The sequence below is a fragment of the Crinia signifera genome, chromosome 8, assembly GCF_055691185.1.
Source record: "Crinia signifera chromosome 8, ASM5569118v1, whole genome shotgun sequence".
In the NCBI taxonomy this organism is placed as follows: domain Eukaryota; kingdom Metazoa; phylum Chordata; class Amphibia; order Anura; family Myobatrachidae; genus Crinia; species Crinia signifera.
The window spans coordinates 84,249,771-84,267,123 of NC_139224.1; the positions used below are offsets into that span (position 1 = coordinate 84,249,771).

Below are 17,353 nucleotides of genomic sequence, written 5' to 3' on the forward strand. Positions count from 1 at the left end.
TACCCCTACTATCCAAGTGGGCATGGAGTTGGATATAAACCTGTGGCGAGCGTAGCGAGCCACCGAAGCGTGGCGAGCCCCGCGAGGGGACACAGAATACCGTCGCTTCGCTCGCCACGCTTCGGGCTCGGTGGCTCGCTACGCTCGCCACAGGTTTATATCCAACTCCATGCCCACTTGGATAGTAGGGGTATGAAAAGGACCCCTTTTTCCCATTGAATTCCATGTTAAAATGGACTCAGTCCATTTTAACATTGATTCCTATGGAAAAATCGGGTCATCGCATCCGATGGTCGCATGCGATGCGATATCGCATCGCATCTGATTGTATGCCTTAACTTAAGGCATACAATCAAAAAATCGGCAGCCCGGATAACTCACAAGTACCTAAAGCTGCAAGTTTGCAGTTAAAACTGGGGATGCGAATCCCTGGGCATGTTTTCAATCCCGGGATTGAAAAATGCTCAATCCCGGGATTGGCATCCCTATATCCCATAGACATCCCCACACCGGCCTACCCGCACATTTACTTATATTAGCGAGCGGGTGGCCGGGAGTGGGTTTGGAGGTGCACGGTGCCTCCCGGCAAGTGCACCTCCTCCTTAGACAGCAAGCGGACGGAGAAGAGGCAGGCGGGTGGGCGGAGAAGAGTGGGCGATGAGTGGTGACGTGTAGCCTGAGCAGCGTGACCTCTACTGTCACGCTACGCAGGCTGCACGCTGGGGTCAGGATTCGGGAACAGCCGGGCAGTATCTGAGCGAGTGCTCAGACGCTGCCCGGCATTACACTGCGCAACCCTCAAGGAGGCTTTTCCAGTCTCCCGGAATACGGGTATCTGAAAAAGCCTCCAGCCAGCCATTGCTGCCTCTGCCCCATATACAGTATGTGTCAGCAATAAAGGGTGTGTGTGTGTGTGTGATTATATATATATATATATATATATATATATATAATCACACACACACCTTCGGCGCATGCATTTAGATTATGGGAGTGGAATCTCCAAGAATCGATGAAGAGTGAGGTGGCACATCTTGTTTGGTTCATTTCAAACGTTGTGGTGCATAGAGCCCAAAATATGATAATTTTGTCCCAATATTTATGGACCGGACTATATTTCACAGAGGGATTTGACAGACTTGGAACTCATCATTTTATAACATCAATATCACAGCGTTCTTATCATGTAACCACACAAATTATTCTATTTTTGTTAGAAGACTTTTTTTTTTTAAACACAGATAAGTTAAACAATTTGTGTTGTTAATTAAAATTGGCAAAAAAGTGTTAAATAAGATTTCAAGAAAAGAAACAGTGTACAGGATATGAAAGTCTCAGGAGGGACCAGTTGAACATGGTGTAACCCAGGAATCTCTACTTGGACTTTTGCTTTTAAATATATATTTAAAGATTTTTGTTAAGGACATCGGAAATGTATGCCTTTTTGCAAATGACAGCAGCATGTACAATAGTATACACACTCCAGGAGGGGTGAAACAAATGATTAAGGATCTAGGTAAGACTAGAAAAATGGTCAATAATATGGCAACAACAGTTTATTTTAACTTGGAGAATCATGAACTTGGGTTTAAAAAAAATAAAATAAACTATAGTATTACCTTATTAAAAATCATAATCTGAAAATGTATATCAAATATTCTAAACATGAATATGCCAATATTTTGTACAGATCAGGGCCCATTTTCAAAATTGTCTTATGCATACGGCATTATCTATCTATCTATCTACTAAATTATTTCTATGTCTATCACTCTGTTATATGGCTCAAAGCATTTCATACAGAGTCCGTTACATTTCACACTTTTTGTGGTAGGTATGTCCTGTCCTTTGGGTAATATGCACAACAAAGAAGTTTGCCTGAATTTTTTTTCTATCATATGTATCAATAGGGGAAAGGGAAAGTTGGAAAACCGTGCACAAGTTACACCTAGTATCAGTAGAGGGAATAACAGAATAAACGTTTTGGATATGCCCAACGTTGTTAAACGTAAGATCAGTTGGATACCTTTTTTCTTTGACTGTGGTCCTGTTCATGGTCTAGGTACGGCATGTCCAAATTCAGGCCCGGGGGCCAATTGCGGCCCGTGCTGTAATTTCAAGCGGCCCACAGCCTCCAGCTGGAAGCGGGCAGAGCATCAGATGTGGGAAGCACAGCACAGGACACTAAAGGTGGGGCCCCGGCGAGCGAGCCTTTACCTTGCTGTCTGCTGCAGTGAGGAGGTACAGGCCGCCACAGTCAGATGTGTTTGGTGTCCTACCCCTGCTGCTGCAATCGTATATCACCCTACTCACCGATCACAGTGACAGCAGTGTTTGGAGAGGGGGGCAGCAAGGGGGAAGCTTGCTCCCGTAACATGCAGAGTGGAGGAGGGCAGCAGTGGGAGCACAAGCATCTCCTGTCCTTGCAGTGCCTGCTTTGCCTCTCCTTCCTCTGGCTCACACAAGGGGCTGGGAAACATACAGTGAAGGGAGGGGGCAGAGTGGGGGACATACATTGAAGGAGGGTCAGGCTGGGGGACATACAGTGAATGGGGGCAATACAGTGAATGGGAGTCATACAGTGAAGGAGGGTCAGGCTTGGGGACATACAATGAATATAGGCACAGATGGACATTAAGAGAAGGGGGGCAGACTGGGCGACAGATTGAATGGGTGCAGAGTGGGAAACATACAGTGAATGGGGGAAAGCTTGGAGAAATACAGTGAAGGGGCAGGCTGGGGGACAGAGTGAATGGAGGCAGAGTGGGGGACCATTCTGATGTGATTAATGATTCAAAGAATGTCACGCTGAATGGTCAGCCCCCACACATTTACACTTCACCAAATCTGGCCCTTGTCGCAAAAAGTTTGGACACCCCTGGTCTAGGGGTAGCCAACGGTTCCCACATGGAAGTCATGTGCTGGAAAGTAGGCCAGACCTTGCAGGTTAGAATGTGACCTTGCAGCCTAAACCCCCATTTTCACATTTGAGGGTGACCAAGAGATGCAGGCTGCCCCCAAGGAATGCCCTGGCTGCAGTGCTAACTTCTACACAGGGGCCCTTATTCAGATCTCATTACAGTACTGCAGGTGGGGGCAGATGTAACATGTGCAGAGAGAGTTAAATTTGGGTGGGGTGTGTTGAAACTAAAAGCTAAATTGCAGTGTAAAAATAATGCAGCCAGAATTGACCCTGCACAGAAACAAAATAACTCACACAAATCGAACTCTCTGAACATGTTACATCTGCCCCACCTGCATGGTTTTGTCCATTTTCCAAACAAATTTGTACTGTGATCAGATCTGAATAAAGGCCAGGGACAGGACTCCGATGCTGTACTTAATATTACAGAGCAGGAGTTAGCACTGTGGTGTCACCACTCGGCAGGCGACAACCAGGTGTGACCCTAGTTACGTTATAATTTGCTTAGTGGGGTCTAAAACTATCTAACTCTAGTGGGAAATAAATTTCAATAATTTTTTTGGGTGTGATTAGACATAGATACAAATTCATGTCATGTATAGGATAATGGGTCTTAATGAGTTAACTGCACTATTATGGAAATTCCAGGGGAGAAAATGATCTAGGAGTTATTATTTCAGTAGAGGCCCCCATACACTAGCCTGAATCTGACGGATCGGGCTGGCAGATTGGCCAAAATCGGATGTATGTGACATGCCATCGGCTCCGATGCATGGTCCCGTGTCCATCGGATCTGGACCCTGTGGACGCACCAGCAGGACATAAGGTGTCTCACAATCGGACCAATCAGCGGTACATCACCGATGCTTTTAGCACCCACGATGTGTTGGGTCCAACCCTAGGTGTGCCAGCGGTGCTTCACAGCTGGCACGCACCTGTGTGCAGGGGCTGGCAGCAACGAGAGGTGGGCAGTGGGATGCGGGCAGCTGGTAGTGGCGGAGAGCTACTAGTTTTGGGTGCTTGGCGGAGGAGCGTGAAGCAGTTACTGAATTAAAAAAATAATTTCAAAAGACTGGCCGGCTGCTGATTGGCTGAGAGAATTCTCTCAGTCAGTGGCCGGACAGTCTTTTGAAATTATTGTTTTTTTTTAATATAGCAGGCCGCTTTGCGACCAGTACCCAACACTACCAGCTCCCGGACTCCACTGCATGCACCCCGCCACTGCTGCAGCAGCTCCCAGGGAGTTGCATGCAATAATCACAAGCGATTTATTGCATGTAAAAGTTGCCACATCAAGTGCCAAATTGCAAGTGAGCATCCCTGGGAGCGCAAGGGCAAATTGGTCCAACTTTAAGCAATGTAACAAAGCAATAAGAGAGGCAAGTCAGATGCTTGGATGCATAGAGAGTGGAAAATACTATAATAGAGCATTTTGTACAGTTGTAAACAGAATCGTCATACTGAATATCATCTTAATCAGCCAAGTCAGCTTATGCATTTTATTTGCTTAGCAGTACACAGCTTTCATAATTGCCTCTACAACTACTGATGTAGTCCACTTTAGGTTTGCCGCTGTGTGTACACATAGGCATACAAACTGCAGCATGCTGAATGGCATGATGGGCTGTGAAGAGCAGCACCTGGTACTAATCCATAGGCATGTGTGTGCATGTGCACAAAGTGCAACTCATTCATGGGCACACTTGCTGCGACAGCTGTGCCAAAGCTGAGCATGGCTATATCTGTACACATGACTAAAAATATGAAAAAAGTAGTGTCTGTCTGGTTACCTGTGTAGCAGGTAAACTTTCCCAGTGAGCCTCTCACCTGCTACCCAGTTAAGATGGCAATGTAACATTTTTATAAGAACATGCTAAAAACCTGGACATTTGCAAAAAGAGATTGCACTACATTTGCTTGTCTTATAGCTTCCATATCTAGCCACGGTTCTGCAAAACACTTAATCATTCTTAAGCTGGCCATACACCTACAGATTTATCTTCAGATTTGGCTGGTTGGAAAAAAAAACATAGTTATGGATGAGAGACAGTTGACTTTCCTTGGAAATGCTGGAAAACAGACAAATTATCATTCAGAATTTACCAGATTTTTGTTCCAACCAGCCAGATCTTAAGATGAATCTGTAGGTGTATGGCCAGCTTAAGAATGATTAAGTGTTTTGCAGAACCGTGATCAAAAATTCAAAAGCAACTTCTGAAAACGTAACTATATAGAAAGGATTAAGGCAGGCATGTCCAAACTATGGCCCTCCAGCTGTTGTGAAACTACAAGTCCCATAATGCCATGCCACAGTTTTGCTATTAGGGAATGCTAAAACTAAAGCTGTGTACACACGGGGGCGATAGGTTCTGAAATCGCTGGAAATATGGTCGCAGGCGACCAGATTGCCAGTGATGGGAGTGTGCCCCGGCAATAAATTGCAGGGTGCGCGCTCCCGTTTTCAGCCCCATTCTAATCACTGGTCGCAGGAGCTTGCTCCTGCGACCAGCTGATTACCTCTGCGGCACCGCCGGCAGAGGTTCCCTTTCATCAGCGACCATCTCTGGTCGCTGATGAAAAGGAGAAACTGAGCAATATATGGCTGAGCAATATATCTCCCCGTGTGTATGGGGCTTATGACAAGGCATGCTGGGATGTGTAGTTTCACAACAGCTGGAGGGCCGCAGTTTGGAAATGCCTGGATTAAGGCATTCATTAGCCTAGTGATTCCCAAACACAATCTAGGTTTTAAGGAAATGCATGCTTAGGCACAGGTGATTTAATCAGTACCTTGGTCAGTAATATACTACCAATACAAGGGTTATAGCAGGGGTTCCCAATCTTTTTTGAATCACGGCACCCTAAAGGATCAGAATTTTTCCACAGCACTCCTAGGCCAAAAAACTTTTTTTCTATTAGATTGGGTATATGCAATTCTTAGGGTCAATGATGTGGTAAAGGGCAGGATTTTGCTTCTGTTTGTACACATTTTATGATGGGCAGACACCAGCACTGGTTTTGCTCATAAATAACCATTGATAATTTGAGTTGGTGCTGGACCACCAACCCAGGGCACTCCTGCATTTGTCCTGAGGTACCCCAGGGAGCCATGGCACACAGTTTGGGAACCACTGGGTTATAACATAAAGCAGGCACGGGAAACCTTTATCCCTCCAGCTGTTAATCTGCACATCCCAAAATATACTGCTACAGTTTTTCTATTTGGCCATGCTTAAACTGTTGCAGGGTATGTAGTTCATCAACAGCTGTAGGGCCAAAGGTTCCTCATCCCCAGTATAAAAGCATTGACATGTACAAGGTCAACATACAAAAAAGGACCAACAAGCAAAAGAGCAATATGTTTTTGTTTTTGACTTTTTTTGTTTCTGGCCGCGGTCAGTACAATTTACTGTTCCCATTCGGAGTCCACATGGATGCTAAAGTATGTGAAAGTTCAATGACGGTGTGTTGACCATGGCCATGTCGACCTTGTGCATATCGACTATACTGTATTGACAGGATACCTTATACAACCAGGGATATCATTAACACCTGGATTTTGGGGTGCCTCGAGAACCATGTTTGGGAATCACAGAATTTGCTGCAGTAAACAGAATGACTCCACTGTAACCAAAAGTCTTATATATCCTGTATAATATGTGGGTACTTTAAAAGTATAACGTATAAGTAAATTCTACTTAATTATCTGTGACCTACCATTTCCTTGTAATAAAACATTCCACAGATACCAAAAGTATTCTGCACACAAACTTACAGCAGCTGCCAAATGGCATAGACTATAGTTACTGTATATCATTAGCTCTTAAACTTTTTAACCAAGGCATACGACAATATCAGAATTTTTTGACAGCGCCCCATGAGCCAATAGCTTCTTAATGAGAAATTCAGAAAATATATTAAATTAATAAATTGTGTTATGTGGTGAGGGACAGGATTTGCATCTCTTTGTCCACATACTTTATGACTGGCAGCCACAAGCACTGGTTTTGTGTATTACAATCACCATAAATGATTTGAATTGGTCCTGGACCACTAACTGCAACTGCCCCAGGCCACACTATGTGGGTAACAGCATATAGTTTGTAGCCACTGTTTCGGGGCTTCATAGCAGTACAGATTTACCAGAAGTTTCAAAATTGTTTCATTATGAATAGAAGGGTGTGTTCACTTTGCTTTCAAGTTTAGTATATTTGTCTTTGAACAGGAACTGGGAAATCTAATATAGATAAACTGGGAGTGATCCATTAATCACCTTTTTGCTTTGGTGCACTCAGTTCTCACTTTTTAAACAGATGGTCTGCGACACAACAGGAAACTGTCTTCATATAAGAGGCAAATCTTTAAAATAGACTGAGGTGAATCTGCACTGACACATCAGGTGCAGTAAATCTGCAGCATATTGGTTTTCAGCAACGATGTACAAGCACTTACTTTGCATTAGAAATGCACCCTAAACACAGTATATCTGTGCAAGTGCATACAAATGTTTCCTGGTACACTTTTCCTTTTGTAGCCACCTTTTACACTGAACTTAGGGCCTAATTCATGTTTGTATGTACAGTAGATGCAATTGGGATTTTCTTGGTTACAGAACTGCTAATGTTAGCAAGCAAAGCTGCCGCCATAAATGAAAAGAGGCACACATTGGTCCATTACAAACTCTTTAACAAATGCTTAAACAATCACAGCCTATACCCAAGGAAGAAAAGCACTGATGTTTAGGGTTGGCCTATGGGCTATTTCACACGCTCCGGCTCCTGTCGGGCGGCGAATCCCTGCACGGCCAAGAAGCCGTGCCGCATTGAGAAGTTTACAATGGAGGGGATAAATAGATTCTGGATGGCCTCCTGACCGTAGGGATTCCGATGGTCGGAATCCCGACTATTAAATGCACGAGATACCAACTGATGGTCTATTCTCCCTTTTGGGGGTTCCGGCAGTCGGGATTCTGATGTCGGACTACTGACCGCTGGAATACTGACTGTCAGATCATTATGGGCCAGATCTATCAAGCTCCAAAAAGTGATCAAATGGAAAGTGATAAACTACCAGCCAATCAGCTACTACCGGCCATGTCGCAGGACGGGTTTGAAACATGACAGGTAGGAGCTGATTGGCTGGTTTGTTATCGCTCTCCACTTTATCACTTTTGAAGCTTGATACTTCTGGCCCTTTATCACACCTGAATTATCCCCTTAATGTCTTTGTGACATGGTAGCTGCATACAGAGTTGCTTATAGTGTCCTAGGAAATTTTAATCGGTATTATGGTTTCATAGGAAGTGGTATAACATGACAGATTAAGCACAACGTTATATCCCTTGTATCGTTTCACGGATATTTATCTTTTTACCCATTAGTGTACTAGTTGCAAACATCAGCTACATGCAATGCCAGCGCTAGTATCATGGGTGCCCGTGCATTGTATGGTTGTCACGGTGATGCCACGACCCATATTTTTGGAAACAAATGTTTGGATGGGACGAATGGTGCTGCGTACAAGTCTGCAGGATGCTAAACAAATTGTATTTATCACAATGTTAGGATAGGCATTTGTAGACATATCTGTATGTAGCCTATCATTACAAGGAGTTCGCAGACATAACATATGGACAGCAAGGGAAGTGGGGGGTCTCTCTACCACAGACAAGAATCTATTCTTGTATGACAGACTGCAGTGATCATCCCCGGGCCAGTACAATGGCCAGTAACATTGTACTGTATGTCAGACACCACCCCAGGAGGAGGGGGTAGTTAGTATTAATCCCCGCATTACTACTATAGAACAAGTTACCTGAGCTGCGCCTTCTCCTCCTTGGCCATAGTAGCTTGCCCCGCTCCCAGGACCGTCTGGAACATTAAGCAGAGGAGAAAGTGCATCCAAATGACTCCCCGTACTCGGGGTACCTCCGCTGAGCAGCCCATGGCAGAGGACAGGGGCGCGGGGAAGCCTCCACTGATGCTAGGCCCTGCGTGAAAGCATCCTTCTCCAATACGCAACCGTGAGATCTCTGCGGCCTTTACGGCTGCCCGGCCTGGTGTCTCCTTTCTGTTCTCAGCCCCTGGCAGCTGCTCTTGCTGCTGCTGCCCCTGCCCGGTGGTGGTTCCGGCTTCCAGCATCAGGCGTGACGCGCAGCCACAGAGCGTGCCTCAGCCAATCAGCTCGCAGTACTGTACGCAGTGTCAAACGCGTGACGTGGACCCGGAGATCCGGTGGGTGGGCCCAACATCAGGAAGCAGCAGCAGCAGCAGCAGCAGCACTGCAGCAGCTCCTGTTAGCAGCTCCTGTCATCGACTCGTCAGTGATCACACAGTGACTGTGCTGTCCTGTGACAGACGAGGCTGAGCTGGAGTTAGCCTCTCATGCACTTCTTATTCAAGCTCCAGCTTCTTATTCAGAACATTCATTTGTACAAGGTGCCTTAGGCAACAAATTTGACACCCGAAATCAACAGAGGGTGGTCACTTGCATATGACCCACATGTATTTTGTCTTGCCCAACACTGGTTTGTTTGGGCATGAAATATGCTGGCAAAGTTGACACATACACCGTATTATTATTTATTTTTTGATTAAGCAGCTGCAGTTTTGCAAGGGTTAATGTGTTGGGCAAATAATTTGACACCTCAAATCATCAGAGGGGTGTCACTTGCATATGACCCACATGGATTTTGCCTTGCCCAACATTGGTTTGGGCAGGAAGTATGTTGGCAAAGTGGGCACCTTAACACCATAATTTACCATTTTGAAAAAATAGCTGCAGTTTTGCAAGGGTTAATGAGTCTGGGCAACAAATGTGACATGTAAAATCAACAGAGAAGGGTCACTTGTATGTGATGCACATGGGTTTGGGCATGAAATATGCTGGCAAAGTGGGCACATACACCCAGTGCTTAAAGTGGTCCAAGGGAGGGGGTGGAACTCACCCCTCTACACCCACCCTTGCAGGCCACACCCCTAGCACCTCCCGCCTGGCAGAAGCCACGCCCCTAACAACACGGGGCAGGTATTCGGCAGGCTTCTCAGGCGCTTGGTAAGCTGCGATGTTTGCAGTTTACCAGACAATCTGAATGAGGGGATACACATGCCTCACAAATCAAGCCCAAACAATGACAGGCTACTGAAATCATTATATACAGTTTATCTGTAATGCCAATTACACATTATGCCACACACCATGATGCCAATTACACATTACATCCCACACCATGATGATAATTACACAATACGCTGCACACCGTGATGCTCATTACACATTATGCCGCACACCATGATGCCCATTACACCCCACACTGTTATGGCAATTACACAATACGCCCCACACTGTAATGCCCATTACACATTACTACCCATAACATGATGCCCATTACGCCACACAACATGATGCTCATTACACATATGCCCCCACAGTGTCAAATATGCCCCCCAAAGTTCCAGACACATATATGCCCCCGCAGTGCCAGTTATGCCTCTGCAGTGCCAGCCAGATATGCCCCCACAGTGCCAGCCTGGTATGCCCCAGACACATTTATGCCCCCACAGTGCCAGTTATGCCCCCATCAGGAGCCGGTCTGCAAGCTCTGATTGGCTGATGGCCCACCCAGTCAAAGGAAGAAAGCGGGGCGGAGGTGCTACACACTGTGCACGGCTGGCGGCTGGAAAGGTAGCCGTACACAGTGCTCTGGGAATGGATGCTGCAGTACTGGCTAATTTGACAATGCTGCTAATGAGAGGGCAGATGCTGAGAGGCAGACAGTGAGTCACGCTGTCTGCCTCTCAGCATCCTCCTTCCTCTCATTAGAGGCATTGCCATATCGTTAGTTACCTGTGACTGGAGGGACATGGGGGTGCCATGCTGCGGATGCGGGGGGAAGCTGGGCGGGCTCCGGAGGCTAAACTCTATGCAGCCTGAGTCAGCCTCCTGGAGGAAATTGTGGCCATGCACAGAAGGAGGTGGAACTAAGTTCCGGCTTCATTTACAACTGCCGGAACTCAGTTCCGCCCCCGTTCCGGCCCTCTTTAACCCCTGCATACACCGTATTATTATTAATTACTATTTTGAATAAGCAGCTGCAATTTTCAAGGGTTAATGTGTCTTGGGCAACACATTTGACACCTGAAATCAACAGCGGGGTGTCACTTGCATGTCACCCACATGGATTGTGCCTTGACCAAAACTGGCTTGGGTATGAAATAAGCTGGAAAAATGGACACCTTCACATCATAATTTAGCATAATTTAGAATAAATAGCTGCAGTTTTGCTATATGACCCATACTATATGTAATTTCCCTTGCCCAACACTGGTTTGGGCATGAAATATGCTGGCAAAGTTAGCACATACACCATATTATTATTTTGAATAAGCTGCAATTTTGCAAGGGTTAATGATGCCCCTTTCAGTCCGCACATATTACCCGGTATTTTGCAGTTTTTTTACCATTTCAAAATGGTAATACTGTATGTGCGGTCTGAAAGGTTCAGAGTGAATTTACCATTTCCAAAAAAACAGTATTTGGAAACGGTAAAAAAGCAGGGTCCTACCCGTTTCAGACCCAGCCAGCAGTGAGCACAAGCTGTTCCTGCTTTGTGCATATCTAATGAGCGGGACCCAGTGCAGTGAATATTTTATGAGCGGGTCCCCGCCCCTGCATATGGAATGAGCGGGGCCCTCATTAAATATTCACTGCACGGAGCAGGTCACGCTCATTCCATATGCAGGGGACCCGCTCATTAAATATTCACTGCACGGAGCAGGTCCGCTCATTCCCATGCGATGTGAAAGGGTAATAAGTGTGGTCTGAAAGGGGCATAACTTGCTTTGACCCATTTTAAAAAAAGTTTTAAATACCAAGTCTAAGCAGGTTTTGCAGTGTGAAAGCAGCATGAGTCTTGGCCAACAAATTTGACACCTGAAATCATCAGAGGGGTGTCACTTGTATATGACCCACATGGATTTTACCTTGCCCAACATTGGTTTGGGCATAAAGTACGTTGACAAAGTGGGCACCTTAACACCATAATTTACCATTTTGAATAAGTACATGCAGTTTTGCAAGGGTTAACGAGTCTTGGCCAACAAATTTGACATGTAAAATCAACAGAGGTCACTTGTATATGACGCACATGCATTTTGCCTTGCCTAACACGGGTTTAGGCATGAAATATGCTGGCAAATTGGGCACATATTTTGAATAAGCAGCTGCAGTTTTGCAAGGGTTAATGTGTCTTGGGCAACACATTTGATGCTGGAAATGTAGGCACTTAAGCTTTGGACTCGGTGTGATTCTGGCTATGGATTTTGACTATTTGATTGTACAGTGTTCAGCAACATTTGATTCTGATTCAGTACTGATGCATGCCCCGTTTTCTTAGAAATAGAGAGACGGTGATCCACAAGACGTGGGCAACCGTTCGCAGAAAGGATTCCTTTTTGGAGGCACACTTTTATAATGTCAAATGAAATGTATAATGATTGTGTTAAAACTTAACTTTTAATTCCGAATAATCTAAAATAGTTATAACTCTATAGAAGAATAGGGAGCATGATTGGCCTTTAAATGGCCATAGAGAGTTTTCTTAAAAATATTTTTTTCTTGAGTGAACAAAAAATAATATATATAGCCACTGACAATTACCATGTAACAGCATCTAATACAGTGGCAGTGAGTGGTGTTATTAAGACTAACATATAGCATTAATATGCATTTACAATTTTTTGGTCCTTAGATAGGACAGCTGGTGACACATCCAGGAAAATGTGACAAATCTGTATAATTCTTAATAATAGGATACGTTACAATTGTGTATGAAGAAATATAATACAGAAAGTCTATAATGTAAAATAACGCAGGTATCCTTGAGGGGATGGGAAGAGCGTGAGTACAGTGTGTTAGAATCAACTCTTTCTGCTGCCAGCCGTCTTCATAAAGAAATGAGCGGACGGGGGGTGAGAGAAGAGATTGATACACTGATGGAAAAATAGCAAATGTAAAGAGGACACTTCTGTAAGTGGTGTTAGGTCAGCCCTGATAACTACGCATTGCAGGGCTGAAATTCGCCACCAGAAAGTCTCTCTTACACGGAAGAACAAAGGGGGGGGGGGGGGGGAATGGCAGAAAGTAATGAATCTGAAAACATATAATATTATATTGATAATCACTGTGATTGTTTAGGCAGCATACTGAGAAGATGTGTGCATACTGTGATTAAATTTACTGGTCATTAATGCACACCCATTATAATGGTGAATAGCTGCAATTTTTAGAGTCACAAGATTGGCTGGCAATATACAGAAAAACCTGCACATGTAATTGATATGTCTATAATTGTTTGCAGTACTCTGAAGTCTCCTGTATGGCCGCAATAATGACTGATATGCCTAAATCGGACAAATAGCCAAACTACCTGTAAACAATAAATATCCAGCTGAAATGCTCTACAATCTAAACAGCCTTAAGATGGGGTAGATGTGTTACTGTCAATTAACATCCCCTAATGGTCCAATTAGCTGGTAACATCTGTACATCCAAGAGGTGGCCACCATTTGCAGATAAATGTGTTCCTGGTAATGAGTATCAATTATATATTAGCACATGGTCATACTATTATCACACATGACTGGGCAAAATAATCAGACAGGAAAAATTCTGTGTTATGGGTTACAAATGGATAACAAGTACCAACCACATATCTGCCAGTGTAACAATTCTGCATATAAAAGATCTAAATAGATCTATGAGTATGGGTGTGAATAAACAAACATATAGCCAAGAGAGGGAGGGTAAAGAGAACAGCAGTGCTAATTGCCGGGGTAGATCACCGAAGTCCCGTCTTCAGTGAGCGGACGGGAGATATGAGTGACTGAGTCGGCGTGCTGCTGGAGAAAAAGATAAAAAGATGCGGGGACAAACGCTGTGTGCGGCGTTAGGTCTATCCTGATACAGTGGGTAGCGCAGGACAGAGATGCGCCGCCAGCGTGTCACACTCACCCAGAGAAGGAAGCCGGGACAAGACGGATACCTGCGGCGGCTACGGGAGGCTGGAGCTGTGTTCAAGGCTTGCAGTTCCCCATAAGATCAGGGAGCTGCTAAAGCCTGTGCAGCGTCAGAACGCGTTTCACCACGTGGGCTTGATCACCTGAAGCCTAACGTGGTGTGCGCGATGTCTGGTTTATATGTGCGGCTGATTAAATGTCAGCTGCAGCTGGGACTAGATGGCGGACTTAGCCGTTTTTTCTCAAGTCAGTTGAAACCAAATGTGTTAATTGTATATATGGAGATATTAAGGAAGCAAGAAGGAAATGATCTACAGGGATATACTAATTATGGGTTTAATATGAACCGGGGGAAAAAATATTTGTTATAAAATGTAGATATTGAAGGTGGCACAATTGATGAAATAAGACTGTGGTTTCTGAGTTAAACATTATATGCAGACATGCTGATAATTAGTAGTAAGTTTGCGCTATCAATTTGAATAAAAGGGTATGAGCAAAAACATTATAAAGTTGGGAAGAGGACTGATCTATTCAGAAGATTGGTATATTGGGTCAACAATGTGAATAAATAGAAATGGTATATACAGAGTACAAAGAGAAATACAAAAGCTTAATTAGATTTATATATGCGAAGATACAAAAAAATATAAATAAAAAATATAAAAATATTGAAATAATAAAATAATAGAAAAATCAAAAAAGAATATAAAATATAAATAAAAAAAATATATACAAAATATATAATCACATCGAAAAAATCTTTTTATAATATTATGATTTTTTTTTTTTTAACTTTTTATTATGTCAAAGCATCAATTCAAGACATGATACGTTGCTGTGCATTCTGGCATGTGATTCAGACATCAAGTTTACAGATACATGAGGTGAGGTTATGTTACATAGTATTCACAAGATTATAACGTGTACAAAATATTGAATTTAACGGAGGAGGATAACACCTTATTCTAGGACTAGCGGAGGATCATTAAGTAACAACTGTTCTTCGTACCAGCGGGTATTTTGGAAACATTGATGGAGAGTTTGCTTGGTTGACATGGGTAAGGTTTCCATATAGCTGTTCCAAGTAGCAAAGAACTGTTTGGTACGTGAGTCCTTTTGGAGGGAGGCCTCCAACCAATCCATGTGGAAAATAAAAAACAGTTTATCTTTGAACATTGCCAAGGCTGGAGGAGAGGTTTGGATCCATACTTGAAGGATCGTTTTGCGGGCAGCCGAAGAAATTGCCAACATTAATTTTTTGATGGGTTTAGGGGTTCTAATTTCTTCTGGGAGGATACCAAATATGGCCCATTCTGGGGTGAGCGGAGTGTAATTTACCAAATGCTCATTGGCAAAGTCACGGACGTCGGTCCAGAATTTCCTCACCAACGGGCAAGCCCAGAAGCAGTGGTATAGGTCTGCTTGGGGGTTATTACATCTGGTGCATCCTGGAGAGTCTAGTATTTGCATCTGAAACCCACGTGAGGGAGAAATGCATGATCGGTGGAAAATGTTTAGGTACATTTCCGAGAATTTGGCCATTGGGAATGTCGTGATTGAGGTCTGTAAGGTCTTTCACAGAGTGTCTGTCGTTAAGGAAGGGAAGTGTTCTAACCATTGGTTGAGGCCTGTGCGTTGTGATGAATAGTCGAGAGGTTTTCAGAGGAATTTGTAGTAAGTAGAGATCGCTTTTTTGGGCAGGGGGGGAGCCAAGAGTACATTGTCAAGATCATTATTCCAATCCCTTTCCGGGATAAGTTTGGAAATTTTGTCTGCGTACGATTGGGCCTGCATAAAATTTAGGTTAAGAGTGGTTATCATTGCAAAGTCTCTAGAGGCTGCTAAAAAAGTGAGTGGTTTGTGAGTTTGGGTGGCTACTGCCACAGAAAAATCTTGGAATATGAGTACACGGGTGCCATCAATTGTGAGTTGCTCCATTTTCTTGTAAGCACGTAGTATCGATTCTTTTGTTTTGAAATCAAGGTATCGTGCTATTACTGGCCTAGGGCGTGAGTTGGGGTCCGCCCTTTCTGGTCCAATTCTATGCACTCGCTCTATGTGAGGGAAGTCAACTGTGTCCGATACATCTAGTGCTAGTAATAATTTGGAGGTGAGATAGTCTGACAGCATATTTGGCTTAATGCTTTCAGGGATGCCTATGAATCGGAGGTTATTTCTCCGGTTTCTGTTTTCTAAATCCTCGATTTTGTCTTGGAGTTCCTGTATCATCATTGTTGAGGAGTCAGAGGAGGATTGTATATTAGTAATGGTATCCTCCACATCGCTCACTCTTTGTTCAAGGTCGGCAATACGGGAGGTGTTAGCTGCAACTTCCCTGACTGTAGTCTGGAAAGAAGTTTTGAATTTATCTAGCTTTTTGTCGATGTGTGGCATCAGGACTGACAATATTTCCTGAGCTGTGGATGAGAAGCCCGACTGGCTGTCTGAGGGGAGGTCATCGTCATGTGGAGGGTTGGCATCCGTAGTGGATTGTGAGGAATGGGGAGCTTAGGGTGTCTTGTTAGCGTTCCTATTGCGGCGCATATTGTGCTCGTCAAGTGGTGAAGTAGGGCGTGAGCGTGACGGGGACAGGAATCTGTCCATTAACCAGGTTTAGTGTAGGGGGGTGAGGGGAAATAGGAAAAGCTAGGAGGGGGGTACCACCTGGAGTATAGGATTTAGGCAACAATCAGCCCAGGCAATGTGTGGCAGGTATATCAACAATAGATTAGATGTGCCGAGTGGTGCACTTTTTCCCCGGTTCACTCAACTTCTCAGTCTTCTAAGTGACAAGGATCGGACAGCAGAATTTTAGGGTAGAATCTGGCCCACCAGTGGAGGTCAAATATGAGAGTGGTTAAATATCACAATATCATATTATGGCAAATGAGTGTTTCCCCCTGCTGAGGGTAATGGTCTACATTATAGCTATGTAGTGGTATTTGTTTGCAACTGCAGAGGTAGGAGGCAGGTCAGGCAATCAGAGGGTTTGCCCAGCAAACATTAACCTTATGGATAGTTGCAGTACTCTAGTAGTTATAGGCACTCTGCACCAGGTATATTTTGTTCCAAACAGCGACAGGCAGGCTAAAGCCCAAGCTATTCTGTGGAGTAGCAGTAGGTTATTAATATATGTGGGCTATAAGAAGCAACCGGTTTTCCAATATCTTTTCAAGATTTGGAACATAAGCCTCTGTATTTGATTATCTGAGGTAATTTCAGTTTTCGTCACAAGATGGCAGTATCTGCCTGGCAAATAGAGCCTATACACAGTTCTTTGGTTTAAAGCAGTTATGTCCAACGTTGGCCCTCCAGATGTTTTGAAACTACACATCCCAGCATGCTTTGCAATAGTTTTAGCATTCTTTAATAGCAAAACTGTGGCAAAGCATGATGGGATGTGTAGTTTCAC

At 44.1% G+C, this 17,353-nt stretch overlaps 1 protein-coding gene across 4 annotated transcripts in view; it reads right to left on the reverse strand.

Annotated features, from left to right (window-relative positions):
• Window positions 1-9,114, reverse strand: part of EDEM3 (ER degradation enhancing alpha-mannosidase like protein 3) — a 119,939-nt gene extending 110,825 nt beyond the window's left edge. For 3 of the 4 annotated variants that reach the window (XM_083156784.1, XM_083156782.1, XM_083156781.1), the window contains exon 1: window positions 8,738-9,114. In XM_083156784.1, the coding sequence (XP_083012910.1) occupies window positions 8,738-9,063 (326 nt within the window). In that variant the 5' untranslated portion in view covers window positions 9,064-9,114. The remainder of the gene's footprint in view (window positions 1-8,737) is intronic. The other variant, XM_083156783.1, reaches the window with a different exon arrangement.
• Between the last annotated feature and the right edge of the window lie 8,239 nt (window positions 9,115-17,353).